Raw genomic sequence first — 18,640 nt, forward strand, 5'->3', positions numbered from 1 at the left:
GGACCTGTGAATAAATGCTGGCTGAGATCTAAAAGTCTGTGACATCTAAGAAGGTGCTTTAGTTTATTTATGTGGTCCTATCACTTTAATTCATCCCCAAACTCACTTACTTGGTAGAGTATGGATAGTATATATGGTAGTATATTGGTAAAGCTTTTGGGTATAGTAGGGATCATGAAGTCAGGAGGGTGGGGAACCTGAGTTCGTTTACTTGTTCTCTCCCTGCCATGTCATGATACAGTTCAGCACCTCAATATTCAATTTCCAAGCCCCAAGCACTGTGAAAAAGTGACTTCTGCGTCTTATAAATTACCTAGGACTTGGCCTTCTATAATAGAGGCAAAAGCTGGGACTAAGAACAAAGTGTCTGGGTACAGTTACTCCTGGAAACAGCATTAACCCTTTCAGATGCATCTGCAAATGACGACTACAGGGCACTAGATGTTTCTGCAGGACCGAAGGGGTTCATTCCATTTACCCTTGAGAGATTAGGAGTAAATGAACCTCATAATTCTGCCCACTACTTTAAAAGCTAGGGTAATTATATAAAATGCATACATACTAATAGACAGTCATGATGAAATAATGCTTGACAAAAGGAAAAACTGACAAACTTGAAGAGAATAAAAATGAGTAACAGAAGAAACATCTGTAAACATATTACATATATAATGCAACAGAGAAATGGACAAAAGTGTTCTTGTCATGGAAGTGCACTGAAAAGAAAGTCAACAACTCTTTATAATACAGTGTATTGAAACAGACACTTTGAGATGTGCCTGCTTTGGGGTTGAGGAATGTAGCCCAGCAGGTAGAGTACCTGTCTACATCCATGAAAACCTGGCTTGATCCCCAGCACCACATAAACTGGGTATGATGGTGGATATGATCATCCTAACACTTGGGAGGTGGAGGCAGGTGTAGTACAAGGTTATCCTGGACTACACAGTAGGTTCAAGGCCAACCTGGGCTATGAGATTCTGCCTTTTAAAAAAAGGCAAATATTAGTTCTCCCAGTCAAATTAATGACAACAATGCTCATGCAGAAATCAAGGTAACATTTTCATCCCTTTTTTTTTTTGGTTGTTGTTGTTTTGTTTTGTTTGTTTGGTTTTTTTTGTGTGTTTTTTTTTTGGGTTTTTTTTGTTTGTTTGTTTGTTTTTAAGATAGGGCTTCTGTGTAGTCCTGGCTGTCCTAAAACTCACTCTGTAGACCAGACTGGCCTCAAACTCAGAGATCTCTTGCCTCTACCTTCTGAGTGCTAGGATTAAAGGTGTGTGCCACTACCACCCAGCTGATTTTCATCTTCTTAAAGCCCCTCTTACACAGTAAGAAAACTAGGCGCTAACACACAGGGGCTGCTTTCTTCCTTCAGACCCCAGTGTGCTGGCACCTGCCCGGCAGTGTTTACAGCTGGCAGACAGCAATCATCTAGTTGGTGCCCCCACCCGGTTCACCCAGTGTCAGCTGTAACTGCAGTGAGCTGGAGTAGTCATACCTGGCCTTCCATAGCTGGTGTGTCACTCTCCAAGCAAAATAGACAAAGTTCACATTTCAGAGACAAGAAGTATCCACGGCCTCCCAGTCCCTGGGCATCACACAACACAGAACTCAAGGCTGCAGCATCCCAGTGGGCTCTGTAGGCCATAGGACACTGTAGCCCCAACCAGTATGAACCCTGCTTGTTCACACCATGAACTGACTGCTTCAAAGGATCACAATGTGTAAGACAGTTTTGTTTGATGATAAGAAGGTTTTCTTAATAACAGGGGAATAAAATGTCAATAAGTTATAATTTTTATTTTCACAAATAAAAATGACACGTGGCATGTAAAGGACAGTACAGTAAAACAATAACAGTAACAGGAATAGGGTCGCTATCTCATAGAGACAGAAGCCCACAAAAAACTATTATACTGAATTTTGAGAAAGACTATTAAATAAATCTAGGAATAATACTTTTAGCTAAATCAACAAATCAAAATTGAGCACACACCAAAACATCATCCACACCCAAAAGTGGTACTTAAGGAAAAGGAAAATCTGGAATTCCACATATACGGGGCTCTCTATTGAAATCAAGGAGGCTCAAATCCTAAAACAAAAAAGGAAAAGAAAGTTAAACAATGCTCCCATGAGGTTACACAGACACATTTCTGTTTCTTTCCCTTTTCAGTTGGGGATGCAATGTGGCCTTAGGCATGCTAGGCAGTGCTCCTAGGTCAGGATGGACACTTGAACACTTTATCTGCTCAAGACATTTTCCCCTTACTCTTACAGTAGTTTTATATGCTATAAAAAATATCACAAGGGTGGGAGGGAGAGATGGCTCAGTGGGTAAAGGTGTTGACCACCAAGCCAGATGAGGTGAGTTCAAACTCCAGAATGCGCATGGTGGGAGAGACCAGACTTCCACAGGTACACCATGGCAAGCACATTCCACATGGATAACATGGCAGGCATGTTCCACAGGTACACCATTACTTTATTTTTAATTATATATTTGTGTGTGGGAGGGTACTCATGCAACTGCAGCTTCTCTAAGGGTCCAGAAGACAGTATTAGAAACCCTGAAGTGGAGACATGGGCAGCTATGAACCACCCAAATTGGCTACTTGGAAGTAAACTCAAGTCCTTTGGAAGAGCACTGGGTGCTCTATAAGAAAGGATTTGAAACCAAGTATGGAGGCTTATGCCTGTTACCCCATCCCTCAGGAAGCTTGGACAGCAGAATGAAGAGTTTGAGGCTAGCCTCGGCCACACAGTAAGCTTCAGGCCAGTCTTGACTATAGTGAAAATTTGGAAACTTTTTAGACAGTCAGTTTTGTATTTTGCAATAATGGTCACTATTCAATCCTATAACAATATATACTCAATAATTCAATATAAGAAAAATAATCTACTTTTTAGGCAAACTTATGTGTTATATTCTGTTTATACACCACGATACACTGAACAATGTCTCTTCACTTCCTGACCTCTAGAACAAGTCTCTGAGATGGAGTTCTATGACGGGGTCTGGACATCCAGCCTACCTTTCTTCAGCCTGTCTGAGAGTAGATGGACAGCTGAAGGTGGATTTTAATGTAATAAGTGCCATACATGCTACCCACATGCTTTACAATACTTCTCCATTATAGAGATCAAATGTATCAGGAAACAGATTTCCTGACCTACTCATGTCCTTCTGAGAACAACCAGACAGCACTGGAAAATTATTAACTAGATTGACATATTAAAGGACTAAATCTTTGTAGCAGCAGATATCAAGCAGGAAGACTGCAGCACCTCTCATTCTAGCTGGGAGACCTACTAAAGACTGAAACCTGTTAGTAACCTCATGGGTAGAGCCAACCTTTAGTACTTACAGGGAGTGAGGGTTTAGGTGTTCCATCTTTTGGATTTAGGGAAGAAGGAAGGGAAGGTTAAGAATCCTATTAATATTAGAGTGTTGGCACAAACTTATAATCTTATCATTCGGTAGGTGCAAACAAGAGAACCTGGAGCTTGAGGTCACGCTAGGAAACATAGCAAGGTCTAGGTCACTCTAAACTTTCTACTGGTATCTATCTGGAAAAACCAAGAAACAGGACAGGGACGGAGCTCAGTGGTGGAGAACTCCCCTGGCATGGGATAGGCACAGGGTTCAATCCCCAGCATTGAAAAAAAAAAAGAAAAGAAACAGGCCATCAACATTTAGTCACTGATAGGAAAAGAGCCTCCTCCTAGGAGAGCTATTGGCACTTGATGGCTGATGGGATGGGGGAGTCTTTGTTCTCAGCAGTGCAGTTACTGGGAATAACCCCTGTCCCAGTGGTTGGTGTCTCATCCAATGTGTCATAAAACAAAAGCAAGAAGATGTGATAATGAGAGGGGAACTGATAGGAGGAGGAAGGCAGAGCAGTGGAGGTGGGAAGTAGGGAAGAGAGAGTAGAGAGGTGAATGAGGAGAGAGGCAGAGCAGTGGAGGTGGGAAGTAGGGAAGAGAGTAGAGAGGTGAATGAGGAGAGAGGCAGAGCAGTGGAGGTGGGAAGTAGGTAAGAGAGAGTAGAGAGGTGAATGTGACCAGACCAGAACATATATACAGGTGTGAAATTGTCAAAGAATAAATTAGAAGAAGAGGAAGAGGAAGGAGAGGACGGGGAAAGGAAAGGAGGAGGAAGAGAAAGGAGGAGGAGGAGGAGAAGAAGAAGAAGAAGAAGAAGAAGAAGAAGAAGAAGAAGAAGAAGAAGAAGAAGAAGAAGAAGAAGAAGAAGAAGAAAACACTTCTCAAAACCAAATCAAAACTGAAACAAACGACTATCTGATGTGGGAGTCTGCTGTTTTGTGTTGATTTCATTAGTTAAATAAAGAGACTGCCTTGGCCCTTTAATAGGACATAAAATTAGGTAGGCGAAGTAAACAGAACAGAATGCTGGGAGAAAGAATCTGAGTCAAGGAGTCGCCATGATTCTCCTACCGGACACAGACGCAGGTTAAGATCTTCCCTGGTAAGACACCTCGTGGTGTTACAGGGATATTAGAAATGGGTTAGATCGATATGTAAGAGCTAGCCAATAAGAGGCTGGAACTAATGGGCCAGGCAGTGTTTAAAAGAATAGTTTCCATGTAATTATTTCGGGTATAAAGCTAGCCGTGCAGGCGGCCGGGTGGCGGGGACACAGCCCCACCACTCACACTACAACAACTATCTTGGTCCAAAGAGAGGGACAGCAGAAAACACTTCATGGAGAAACACGTACAGCACACCTCACCATAACCACTATACAATATTTTCCTGCTGAAAACAATATTCTCTGAAAGCAAGGAGTCTGCATAGAACCAAGTCTGACAGGAAACTGCGAGAGCTTGAGCAGCATGAGAATGCTGTCAGTGGACTGGGGACACACAGACATGGACCTGAATTCGCTGATATAGGAAGTGGGAGGTTTAGAGCAATAAATGATCTCTGAAATCTTCCTATGGTCCCACCATCTCAAAAGTCCATGAGAAACACAGAATTAAGGTGAGACAGATATGCACTTACTGATCCTCTTCTCAAACACTTATGGGTAGAACTGTGTTTTTCTAAATGTTTCATTAGTAATGCTGAGTCTTGTAAGTCTGGTTCCATAATAGTCAATAATGTAACTACTTCCATCTGAAGGTCCAACAATCTAGAAAAGACGAAAATTTAAAGTTAGCCCTTTTCCTTTACAAAAGATATGAGCTTACTTTTATTAGTAGGCAATAAAATTATTTCAGTAGACACACACACACACAAATAAAAACAAAGTAGGTGAAGGGGGAAAAAGTCTAAGAAGAAAACAAAGTAGGTGAAGGGGAAAGAGACCCAGAGAGCTCCCAGGATAAAAAGGGGTAAGAAAAACTGGGTTCCAGTCTGCATTCTGTGCCCCTTACTCTGGCCTCCCCACTCTATGCTCTGCTTTTGTTCTCCCTGAAGGCCTATTCCCAAAGCCTTCTCCAATATACTTCTCTCCTTCACTATCTACACACCAGCTCCAGGGAGGAACTTTCACTGGCCTGTTTGTGGCTTATGACTATGGCTAGATATTTACAGATGAAGGGATGAGAGCCAGCATTCCCACATCATGGGAGTAGCTCTAAATGAGGAGCCTGCATATGCAACTTCGGATTAGACTGTTAGAATAAAAAGATGGGCTACCAAGGGACCTCACACAATGCATTACTTTGTGGTAATTAACTGCGTGGAAAATAGTTTCCTAAGTTTCTGTCAGTATGTCAGCGTTGGCTGTTATTTCTAAGATGTTTAAAAGGGTATTTAAAGAACACTTCTGATAATTATTAGAGTTTATTGATCTTGGGGGAGGGAGTTTTCATGTGGGAAGAAACACAACAGTCTGGCAAAATGTTTGGGGTCCACACTGTGCTGGGATGGGATCACTGCAAACGCCCAGTATGCATCTCTACCAGTCAAGGCTGTGTCACTCTGAACACCAGTTACAATTATCTCATTTTTCCAGAACCTTTACATAAAAGCATTCATATTTTAAGTAAAAAAATTATTATAGTTTATGAAGAGTATATTCCTTTCTTTATAAAGTAACTGACATTTAAAATTTGTGGTATTTATAGTCTGTTGGGTACATTTAAAAATTGATGTAACAGTTTTATTTAAACATGTCAATATTTGAAATGACATCCTATGCAGCTATTCGAATTTATGATGGAACACTTAAATGTCAATTTAAAAATATACAGAGGGTACAGACTTAAAAATACTCTTCAAAGGGTTATACAACTAAAGAAAGCTCTCATTAGCACTTCTCACTTAAGTGATGGCAGAGCTGGCTGCTGAGATGTGAACCTGTCCTCCTGGAGAAGAACAGAAAGGGGATTCCAACAGTGCAAGGCCAGCCAGATCCATACAGAAAGACTCTCTCACAAAAATAAACAAACATGGTCTGCAGAGATGGCACAGCAGTTATGAGCAGTTGCAGCTCAGGCAGAGGACCTGGCTTTGGGACTTTAACACCTACATGGTAGTTCAAACCATTCACAGCTCTGTTCCCAGGGTTCTGACACTCTCTTCTAACCTTAGAGAGCACCAGGCACACATGTGGTATACATACATACGTGCAGGGAAAACACTCACACTCATAAATCTAAAAGATAAAAAAAGACTCTAGTTTTAAAAAATTAATAAATAGTTCATTCAACCTCAAAACCGAAAAAGGCTTAATGCAAAAGTATGCAGCTATAAGTCCCAGATATCTGGGGTTGGGGTCTGAGGCAGAGAAACCCAGGAATTGAATTGCTTGAACACAAGATCTTGAGGCCAACTAGGGCTACATAAATGAGAACCCATCTCATAAAAACAAAAACAACTCAACAAACACTTAACTCCTTCTCTATTCCAGGAAGGCTCCAGACATTCTGCATGTAACAGCAACTAAGATACCATCCCTGCCAACAGGGAGCTTCCTCTAGCGTGGATTCAACTAATTCTTACATAGCCAGACACCACGTCAGCTGCTGCTACGCATGTTGACTTAATTCCTAAACAGTAAATTAACTTGTCTGACATTTATGGATGCTATGTATAAATTTAGTAAAAATTAAAGCATCTGTGACTTTTTTGTAGCTAGGGTCATGAAGAATTACCAGGAACATTAAGCTAAGAGAAAAATGGGTGATTAGAAGACAACATATTCTGTGACTTTACTAAGAAAACAAAGAAGTGAAGCTCAACTAGGGGAAAGAGGCTACATGCACTGTAAAAACAGGTTGGGGTGTGTGATCAGACTGGAACTGAGCCTGTTGTTCTATTATCTTTTCCTTCCTGTACTATCTTTCCTGATAATTGTTTACTCACTGAAGAAAAATATACAAATGTTAGAAAGGAGGTGATCCATGATTGTGTAACTTCTCAATAGCATGCATTTCTAACACGCCCGTCTGCAAGCTCATTTTAAGCACAGATGTTTTACAACATGTTAGTCACTAACTTGCAGAAAATGCTTTGGGTTGGTCTGTTGGTTGCCTTCCCCTTTCCTGTACTGAAGACAGCACTCAGTATAGTTTACAAGAATGAATCGCAATTTTAAATATAATGTAGCAATCATATTACAGCATTAATTTTCCCTTAAGCTATTTATCTTTTTTAATTTTTTAAATTTATTTTTCTTTTGGTTTTGGTTTTGGTTTTTGAGACAGTTTCTCTGTGTGGGCTTGGCTATTGGCCAGGCTGGCCTCAAACTCACAGAGATCACCAGTCTCTGCCACCCAAATGCTGGGATTAAAGTTGTGTACCACCACTGCCTGGCTCCCTTAAGTATTTGTTAGTTCTTCAAAGATCCTCGTCATACAAGCTGGTGATCAAAAGGGCCAACATACTCTAGAAGCGCTTTTGGGGTCAATGAGATGTCGCAGAGAATAAAGGTGTGTGTTGCCTAGCTAGAAAGCCTGAGTTCAGTTCTTGGAGCCCATGATGGAAGGAGAGATCCAATTCCACAGGGTTGTCCACTGACCTCTACATGTATGCCATGTCATGTGCTTCCACACACGCGCATACTGTCTCCTTGGTATAAAGCCCTACAGCCATGGAATTTAAACCCAGCAGTTTCCTAAAGCTGTTGTAACCCATTTTGTAGGGTAGCAGACATTTACAGTTCGGTAAGACAGAAGCTTCAAGCTTCTGGAGTCAACTGTCATTCTCGGGCCAATTATCACGCTGGATTAGGGTCCACACAGTACACCAAGACAACCCCCACACTCATACCTACTCCCACCCACTCTTACTCACAAGTACACACACAATAGGCACACTGAGCTGCCATGTGATTTGGATCTGTACTTATTCTTAGAAATGTGGCATTCTTTGAATAAATATCTACTTTAAATTTACCTAACCGTGGGGCAGGAGGGCTGGCTTAGCAGCTAAAAGCAGTGGCTGCTCTGTAGCACCCACATAGTGGCTTACAACTGTCCGTAACTTCAATTTGAGGGGCTCCAACACCCACAGTCCTGGCCTCTGTGTGCACCAGGAATGCATCAGTACACAGATATGCATGAAAGCAAAACTCTCATATACATAAAATAAAAATAAACGTTTAAAAAATTCTGCCAGCCAGATGGTAGTGACACACATCTTTAATCCCAGTACTTGGGAGGCAGAAGCAGGCAATTTCTAAATTCGAGGCCAACCTGGTATACAGAGAGAGCTCCAGGACAGCCAAGGCTACACAGAGAAACCATGCCTTGAAATGCCACTCCCACCCCCCTGAACAAGAAAAAAAAAATTCTTCTTAAAATTTACCTAATAGTTTCTTTATAACTGAAAACTCTTTTCTTTCTTTTTTGCTTGTTTGAGTACTGGGGTGGGATTTAAATCAGAGCTCCTGCATGCTTGGCAAGCAGACTAAACAGTCTCACGGATACAGTATCTTCACTTTCTTTTGATACAGGGTTTCATTAACTGGCATAGGCCAGCCTTGAACTCATTCTGCAGCCCAGGCTAGCCTTGAACTTGCTGTCTCCCTGCCTCAGCTTCCCAAATAGCTAGGATTATAGGCCCAAGCCACCAGACCTGGCAAAAACTGACACAGTCAACTATGATTTTAACCCATTTTCATGCAGCTGTGTATACATCTGGGCAAGTGCTATTATAACTACTGTCTAACGTTACAAAGGATTTCCCTAATAGTGGGCAGACCTACAAACAGAGCTGTAGTAGGCATCTTTGTGCAGGTTCCCTGGAAGGCAGGAACATGAGTTTTCTGAGTACATGCTCAGGAAGATTTATTTGCTTATTAGTTATGTGAATAACCTATTCTCAATTGCCTATTAATTTATTATGCTTTTCTTTTTTTAAAATATTTATTTATTTATTATGTATACAATATTCTGTCTGTGTATGCCTGCAGGCCAGAAGAGGGCACCAGACCCCATTACAGATGGTTGTGAGCCACCATGTGGTTGCTGGGAACTGAACTCAGGACCTCTGGAAGAGCAGGAAATGCTCTTAACCTCTGAGCCACCTCTCCAGCCCCCTTATTATGCTTCTCTACTAAGCTATTATTCTTTGGTTAATCTGGAGCATTCTTACTGTTGTCATCCTTTCACTCAGCCTGTTAACTCTTGATTTGGCCTACTGTATCCTTTTAAAAACAGAATTTCTCTGGGTTTAGGTTTGGGCTTTTTTTTATTTTCATTTTTTCAAGACAGGGTTTCTCTTTGTATCCCTGGCTGTTCTTAAATGTACTCTGTACACCAGACTGGCCTCAAACTCATGAGATCCACCTGCCTCTGCCTCCCAAATACTGGAATTAAAGGTGTATGCCACCACTGCTGGCTGTGTTTAGTTTTATATAAAAAGTTACCTTTGCACTTGGGTATAGGTCAGTGGCAGAGCATGTGTCTAGCTTTCAGTTCTTAATTCCACATTCGAGAAAACACACACACAAGCACACGCACAAGTTTACCTTTTCTCAAGGCATCTAGATCTATAGTTATAAGAATGGAGTAAGACTTAGATATTTGTGTGTAAATGTTGATATCAGCATTATTCAGGTAGCCAAGAGCCAGCAGATAAATACTTAAAGTATAAAGTAGGTGGATGTGATGGCACATATAATTATACACACCAAAAGATGTGGATGTAATTAAAAGGAATGAAGTTCTGATGGATGCTAAGCCAGACACAAAAAGGACGAATATATAGTACAGTTCACGATGACAGAGAAACTAGAGGCTACCATTTGGAGAAGGGAGGTGGTAGTTACTCTTTATTGGTGACAGAAAAGTTTTGTAAACAGATACAGTGATGCTTGCTCAGTATTACTGCATGTAATCAACACTTTGAACTGTCCATTTAAATAAAGTAGTTTTGGTTACTCTGCTAAGGATTTTATTACATACAAAAAGCTTACTTTATTTGAACTTTATTGTGATGTTTGTATCTGCAATTTTAAGCATTTGATTCTATTATTGTAAAATAAATTTTTAGACACATTCAGGTGACATTTCAATAAAAATAAACTAAATGAAAAAATGTAGCTACCAGTAAGCACTTTATTACCTAAACTTCAGCAACATATATGGTCCCCACTTAATGAACTGCACTGTAGTTGACACCATGCTTCTTAGATAACTCAACTATTCTGTATATTTAAAATGTCATGAATGGATTTAGAGATAAAGAGAAGGGCTGGGGATGTAGGTCAGTGGCAGAGCATTTAAAAGCAAGCATGTGCAAGGTTCTGGGCTTGGGCTCCAGGACCACAAACAAATGAACAGATAAGCACTAACGGCCTTCCTTTTTCTTTTTTGAGTCAGGGTCTCGTGTTGTCCAGACTGACCTACAACTCCTACTCCTCCATCCTCAACCTCTTAAGTGCTAGGATTAAACAAGTGTTTAGACCGACACAGCTTGGGTTTTATTGTTCTTTTTATGTGTTTGTTCTGTGGAAACATGGTTTCACTGTTTTGCTGGGATACATGAGGTAGCCCTAGTTAGCCTTCAACTGAAAATCATTTCACCCATGAGTGCTCAGATTACAGTCATGAGCCAACATACCTTTTTTCTACTTCTATCTTTCTCCATAAAAAGAATGCAAATATTAATACTGTGACAGGACAAAATACTGACCAGATCAAATCATCTCCCAGGGAGCTATCAAGTCAGTGAAGAAGCAACTGACTCAGCTGTCTACCGTAAGACAATGATGCAGCCATGTTCATCCCAATGGCCCAGAGAAGAACATTTATAGCTCCTAAAAGTTGAATTCCACTGTGTCCATACTGACTTTTCTGCACGTTTATTTTTTATATAAAGGTATGAAAATCATCTTACCAGAATCACAGTTGAATTAGCATAAAAATGTCTACATAAGTACCAGAATTTGTGGATTTGGACACTCAATTTCATTTGATTTTAACAACTGGTAATTTTAATCTAAATGACTAATAAATATATGATTATTATTATTGGTTTTTCAAGAAAGGGTTTCTTAGTAGCTATGGAACCAGTCCTAGATCTTACTCTGTAAACCAGGTTGGTCTCAAACTCAAGAGATCCGCCTACCTCTGCCTCCCAAGTACTGGGATTAAAGGCATGCACCACCACCATCCAGCAAAAAAATATTATTATTTCAGTAGTAAAACTCACCATGATGTCTCCTGAGTAAAACACAGCTTAGGGACTGGTCAGACCAGTTTTAAACACTTGTTATTAAGACACTAAATGCCCCCAGAGTGAACTGGATCTACCTAGAGCAAAACTAACACAAATCACTAGTCACCTTAGTTATCTAATTTATTTCTCCTAATAAATGACCCTAAGATTAAACGAACAACGTGGGAACACGCGACTAGATGTGATCTGTATCCGTCGTGTGCTTCTGTGCACTGCTGAGCCACACTGGGCACCCACTGAGGAAGCCGGGCAGCGCTCCAGCATGGTACACTAGGAGCACATTTACTTCTCCTTCAGTCTGCAGCACGTATGCCAGAGGGCAAGGGTATGCGGGGCTTCTCACTCAACAGGCTGCCTTTCTCTGATCATTACCCATGGCTCTCATGTTTATGTCCTAAGGTAAACAGAAAAGCCTAGGATCGTCAATATTTTAGCAAAGTTGAAAAAAAATATTCAAGATAGAATCAACGTTTTGTTTGTTTGGAGACAAACTTTCCTGAATTTTCTGTGTAGCGCAGGCAGGTTTCAAACTCCTGCCTCAATCTTCCAAGTGCCAGAATTACAGGCATGAGCCACCACAGCTGACTCAAAAATAAAATTCTTTTTATTTAAAGTCTTGGTTCCCCAGGAAATATTTCTGTTAAAAAGTAGAATGTTCTACAAACCTCTCTTAGGATAGTTAAGACTGTAAAGTCCTTTGGGCAAGGACTCACTCAGACTTACTATCCCTGAGTACAGTTGCTCACTAAACCTGTCTATATGACAGCACCACACTATAGAGAATTCATTTACTTGTTTATTTATTCTTTTTTAAAAATAATTTAACTTTATTTTATGTGTATTGGTGTGAAAGTGGTAGATCCCCTGGAACTGGAGTTACAGACAGTTGTGAGCTGCCATATGGGTACTGGGAATTGAACCTGGATCCTCTGAAAGAGGAGTCAGTGCTCGTAACCTCTGAGCCTTCTCTCCGGCCCCATTTATTTATTCTTAATTACATTTATTTTGTGTGAGCAGGGCTGGGTGGCAGGTATGGGCACACGGGTAGAAATCAGAGGATAACTTGTGGGAGTTGGTTCTCTCCTTCCACCTTTACATGGGGTCCAGGAATTGAGCGCAGGTCTCAAGCTTGGCAGCAATTGCCTTTACCTGGTAAGCTATTGTGCCCACTCTGCACAGTTTATCATGTAAGCTTTCATCTTTACTCACTGGTCCTCATAACCTAGGAATTTTGAACTTTGACCTAAGGACTTGTTACAATATGAATGTGTCCCTCAAATCTAATTCTCAATGTGTTGGATTTAAGAGGTTGGGGCTTTGACATGAACGGACTATTCCAGGTCTTATGGGCTATATAGCAAGACCCAATCTCCAACCAAACAAAACAAAACACTACAAGGGTCAGCAAGATGGCTCAGTAAGTAGGTAAAGTACTTGCCTGGAGACCTGAGTTTGATCTCTAGAGCCAGTGGGAAGGTGGATGGAGAGAACCAACTACATGGAGTTATCCTCTCAAGGCCATGTCCATACATACACACAATTAAAAACTAAACAACAACAGATAAAATAATAAAATAAATGACCCATTCTAAGGTGTTTTGTTCTAGCAGCTCAATACACTAAGGTCCTAATGGGAGACAAACACTGCCTAATAAGCCACTACTTCTAGCTTCTCCCTTGTTTGATCTGTAATTATTCTGTCTCACAGGTTTGCACATTAGTGATGCTGGTTTGAACCGCTGATTATGTACAAACGGAGGAGGTTTCAATACAATCAAACTATTTTCTAAAACAAACAAACAAACAGAAAACCCAAACAAACAAACAAACCCCCAAAAAACTAGCATTGCCTAATCTAACCCAGCACTCTAGAGTTAGAGGCAGGAAGATCAGGAGTTCAAGGTTAGCCTATGCTGTGTAATACTGTCTCAAAATAAAAACAAACAAGGAGTATTGAATTTTGGATATTTTAATTTGAATAATACTAATAAAACCTAACTTCATTGCATCTTCATTTAAAAAGAGAAGTCAATCCTAACACCCATGTGCATAGGAGCCTTTGGCTCTTCAAGTCTATACCAGTTCCAAGGTTAGAGACAATATCTGGGTAGACATGTGGCTTGTATATAAAGTCAGAAAAGTCCAACTAATAAATCAAACATTTGCACCTTTAATCCTGGTGCTCAGGAGACGGAGGTAGGTGGATCTCTGAGTTCAAGGCCAGCCTGATGTACTGAACAAGTTCCAGGACAGCCAGGGCTGAAACGCAAAGAACCCCTGCATCGAAAAACAACAACAAACTTCAAATATTTTCCTTGTTTAATTGGTCCATATGCTGCCCCCTTTCACATAACAGAGTCAAAATCACTGAGAGCAACTGGCTTTAAAGCATGACAGTAACAGCAAGCAGCGGAACTGGAGAGTGCCAATGCTGAACGAGAAGAAGAGCATAATGACTTAAATGCACACTGATACTCTTACTGAGGATACTAGGTGCTCTGTAAATGCTTGCCCAAGCGCTGTCTGGCAATAGTCATCCTTGCCTCTAACAGAAGAAGCCTCATGAGCAATCACAGAAGCTTAGTATTTAGCAGGGAACATCTGGTGGCACTTTAAGGACAGCATCTCATAAACTGTGTCAGTCACCAAACCCTCTGCAGCATGAGAAGGTGAGGCTGTCACAGAGAAACAGAGAAGACATCTCATGAGTAGAAAATGTAAAGTCTGTTGGATTTGGTCTTGCTTGAGCTATCCCCACTACTAGAAACCATGTGGAGTACCCACCATACACTCCTTTGTTAATCCAGTAAATTAGCCTGATTACAACTTCTGCTATTTGCAGAGTGCAATTTGTAGAGAATGCCTATATACTTCTAAAGAAAATCTTACCTCTGCCTCTAGAATGTTCATATGTGTACCAAAATCCCATCAATGGATCCTATTTTGGTAATTGACAAGGTGAACATGACTGTCAGGCAAATAAATTCTAAGTCAGAGAAATAATTGTAACCTGCCTGAGAGACTCACTACAAAATATACTGTAAAATTATAAAATTTCAGGAAACTCTCCAGTAAAGAAATCTCTAACTCACTTGAACCCATATCCACTGTCACCTTTGAACATGCAGTACTCCTTGAAATAAGTATCCTTTGGTTTATAGAGCTACAGTTTGAGAAATGTTCACTGATACCGCAACCTGATCCCTTAGCCTAGAACCCAGAAAAGCTGTAAAGCATACACACACCCTTTGTTTCCTAAAGTACCTGAAGTGTCACATACACCAAGAGAGGAGCACCAAACTCCCATGTTGACTATAGTTTACGTTCCACACTGAAACTAACTTACCTGCATTGAAATAAGAATGAAATCAATTAGGCTCCCAATTCCACAAAATCCCACGGTGCAAAACTTTAGCAAGCCTAGGAAAGCACAAAGGAAAGTAATTCACAATATAGAAGGTTTTGTAAATATTTAAAATGCTTCTAGCTTTCTACCAAGCTATTACATACTGTATATAACTCTGTATATATACAGTATATAGTATGATGATAAAAAGTATAATCTTAAAAAAAAATCAAACCTTCACATAAAAATACAAGAACATTTTAAAGGAACCTCATGTACAGAAAAGTCACAAAATAGATTAGATCATGTATCAACAACAAAAATAGCAAATATATATATATATTCTACAAAACTTCTTTAAAAAAATGTTTCTATCTACCCACATCCAAGCCTGGGGTAGAGCTCCGTATGTCTGTCCAGCAGGTACAGGGGTTGTAGCAACACAAACAACAGACCCTCAGCACCCCAGAGCTTCACAATACCTCTTAGTAGCAAAGCCCTTTATTAATGATCTGATCATACAAAATATATTATGCCATACAAGTTTAACTGAACAGAGTAGAAAGTTTAAATCTATACTGTCAAGCCACAAAAATGTCCAAGAAAAATAATGATCTTTAAAATTCCCAAATCTGGCCAGGCAGTGGTGGCAAAGGCCTTTGATCCCAGCATTCGGGAAGCAGAGGTCACAGGATCTTTGTGAGTTCAGGCTGGTCTACAGAGTTAGTTCTAGGACAGCCAGAACTACACAGAGAAAACCTACCTTGAAAAAAAAATACAAAAATAAGAACAATACACAACATCCAAAATTTGACTATCAACTCAAATATCTATAATTCATCCTGGATTTTTCAAGCTCCTGTTCATAACTCTATAGTAAGAGTGGCTGTGCACATCTTTAACCCTACAAATTTCCTTGAGTTTCAGGGAAGAATTTTTTATCAGTTAAGAGCACTGACTGCTCTTGACGATGACCCAGGTTTAGTTTTGAAGACCCACATGCTGTTTCATAAGCATTTACAAGTCTAGTTCCAGTAGATCTAACCTCCAAGGACACCCGGTATATACACTGTACATAAACATACAAAACACTCATACACATAAAATAAAAATAATCTTAAAACCAATCCTTCTCAAATTACTCCATGAAACAGAAAACAAAGGAACACATCTGAATTATTTCTACAAATCTAATATTACCCTGCCACCAGGTGAAGGTATAACAACAAATAAAGATCAATCTCCCTGATGAACAGAAGCAAAAATGCTCAATAAAATGCATGCAGACTAATCAAGAACACATCAAAAAATATTATTCACCATGATCAAGTTGACTTCATAACAATAATGCAAGAATGGTTCAACATATGCAAATCCACGACTATAAGAAATCACATCAATAGATTTAGAAAAGGTCTTAACAAAAATCAACATCCCTTTATGATAAAAGTCCTATAAAGAGATTAGGATTGGAGAAAGTATAACAACACAATAAAAGCTGGCAAAACTTTTTATGACAAAACTATAGTCAACATCATTGGAAATGGAGAATTTAAGCACTTGCACTGGTTCAGGGACAAAACAAGGGTGCTCATTTTCCCCGTGTTAGTCAATACAGTACTTAGGGCAGTAAGACAGGAAGAGCAGGAAATAATGGGGGAACAAATAAAAAATGAAGATATCAAAAAGCATCCTTTCTTACAGATCATATGATTCTATACATAAACAACCCTAAACACTCTAGCCAGAAAACTCTAAGAAACGGTTTCAGAAAAGTGGCAGTATACAAAATTAACAGAGTCACTTGTGGTGGCTCACAATGGTAGAATATGCAAAAGGGAAGTAGGAAGATTAGGAGTTCAAGGTCAGTCTTAGCTACCCAAAATTAATATAGAAAATTAAGTCTTCCTGCATTCTGGTAACCAACATGTTGAGAAAAAAATCAACATAACTCCATTTTCAACTGTCTCAACAAAAATTGAAATATCTTTTAAATAGGTCTAACCAAGAGAGTATATGACCTGTTCAATGAAAACGTAAAACACTAAAGAAAATACTAGGAGATACTAAAAGAGAAAAATATCCTATGCTCAGGGACTGAAAGAATTAAATTTGTGAAAGACGACATCTTACCAAAAATAATCAAATTGTCCATATAATCCCAATAAAACTCACCATGTAGTTTTTCACAAAAACAGAAAGAAAACAGCAACAACAAAACCATGTGTTTCTCTGCATGTGTGTGCAGTGTGTGCACACGGAGTCTGCTCAACTACGAGCACACATGTGTTTCTCTGCATGTGTGTGCAGTGTGTGCACACGGAGTCTGCTCAACTATGAGCGCACATGTGGAAGACAAAGTCAACACCAGGTGTCTTCCTCTAATGGTTCTCCTTCTATTTCTTGAACCTGGGTCTCTTGCTGAGTCTGGAACTCACCATTTCAACTAAACTGGCTGGCCAATATGCCCCAGGGATATATTTATGTCCATCCCACCCCAACCCACTGCCCTTCTACCCCTACTCCTTGGGGTCGCAGGTATGCCTTGCTTTGTCCAGATTTTACGTAGGTGCTGAGGATCCAAACTCTTGCCTCATGCCTGCACAGAAAGCAATCTACCTGCTGATCCATCTCCCTAGCTCCAGAAAAGAAAAAAAAAAAGACCCTCAAAATTCGTATGAAAGCACAAAAAAAGCCCAGATAGCCAAAGCTTTCCTCAGCAAGAATAATGGTGGAAGTATTATCATACCTCATTTCAGCTTAGAGTCATAGTAACAATGGACTAGAGTATAAGACCTAGGTGCCTGGTAAGCCATCTTGCCAACTTGTAGCTATTTTCTTTTTTGTTTGTTTTTGTTTTTCAGATAAGTTCTCTCTATGTAGCCCTGGCTATCCAGGAGCTCATAGTGTAGACCAGGCTGGCCTTAAACTCACAGAGACCCACTGCCTCTGCCTCCCAATTGCTGGGATAAAAGGTGTGCGCTACCATGCCCAGCTTTATTTTCTTTGTTTACTAAGTCAACACTGACTTTTATTTATGTACTGTAACATTAAGTTTCAAACACAGGTAACAGAAACATACCTGGCACCAGCCCCACAGGGAGGACTCCTCTTTGCTCTCTGTGGTAGTAACATGGGAAGACTAGGTTGACAGTTGGGAAGTCGAGCATTCAAAAACTTTACATTTGCTCAATATGCAAGTAGAAACTTATAGTAAGTAAAGCATGATCTCCAAAGACAGAAAATTTGGGTGCATATTAAGCTAAATATCCTTGGATATATCTCATAATCTCATGACAATTTCCTTATCTATAAAAGAAAGATTATAACAAATATGTCACAGAATATAGCAAAGCCTCTTGGCTCAGTAAATCCTCACTCTGGTGAATTTCTGTCAGGAGCCAATTTCCTCCTAAAATCATTACAGGAACCATCACCCTGGGGAGTCTGCAGAGAACCCCACACCCCTAATTGTGTTAGGAATCAAAGCCTACCTCACACCCAAATTGGCTGTTAATGAGAGCTATCTGTTAGCGGAACCCACCCCGCATTCCAAACTATCTAAAGATCTAGGTGTGTCGACTGGTGACTTCTTGGCTTACAGTGACCTGACCGAAGATAACCTCCTGCCTACGTGAC

General features: G+C 40.1%; 1 protein-coding gene across 2 annotated transcripts in view; it reads right to left on the reverse strand.

Moving 5' to 3' along the window:
* Positions 1-1,779: 1,779 nt before the first annotated feature.
* The window catches only part of Tm2d1 (TM2 domain containing 1), a 34,575-nt gene continuing 17,714 nt past the window's right edge, over positions 1,780-18,640 (reverse strand). For both annotated transcript variants that reach the window (XM_075944711.1, XM_075944710.1), the window contains exons 5-7: positions 15,002-15,075; positions 5,026-5,155; positions 1,780-2,095 (exon numbers count right to left, since the gene is read on the reverse strand). In XM_075944711.1, the coding sequence (XP_075800826.1) occupies positions 5,045-5,155; positions 15,002-15,075 (185 nt within the window). In that variant the 3' untranslated portion in view covers positions 1,780-2,095; positions 5,026-5,044. The remainder of the gene's footprint in view (positions 2,096-5,025; positions 5,156-15,001; positions 15,076-18,640) is intronic.

The sequence above is a fragment of the Microtus pennsylvanicus genome, chromosome 13 (genome assembly GCF_037038515.1).
Source record: "Microtus pennsylvanicus isolate mMicPen1 chromosome 13, mMicPen1.hap1, whole genome shotgun sequence".
Classification (NCBI taxonomy): Eukaryota; Metazoa; Chordata; class Mammalia; order Rodentia; family Cricetidae; genus Microtus; species Microtus pennsylvanicus.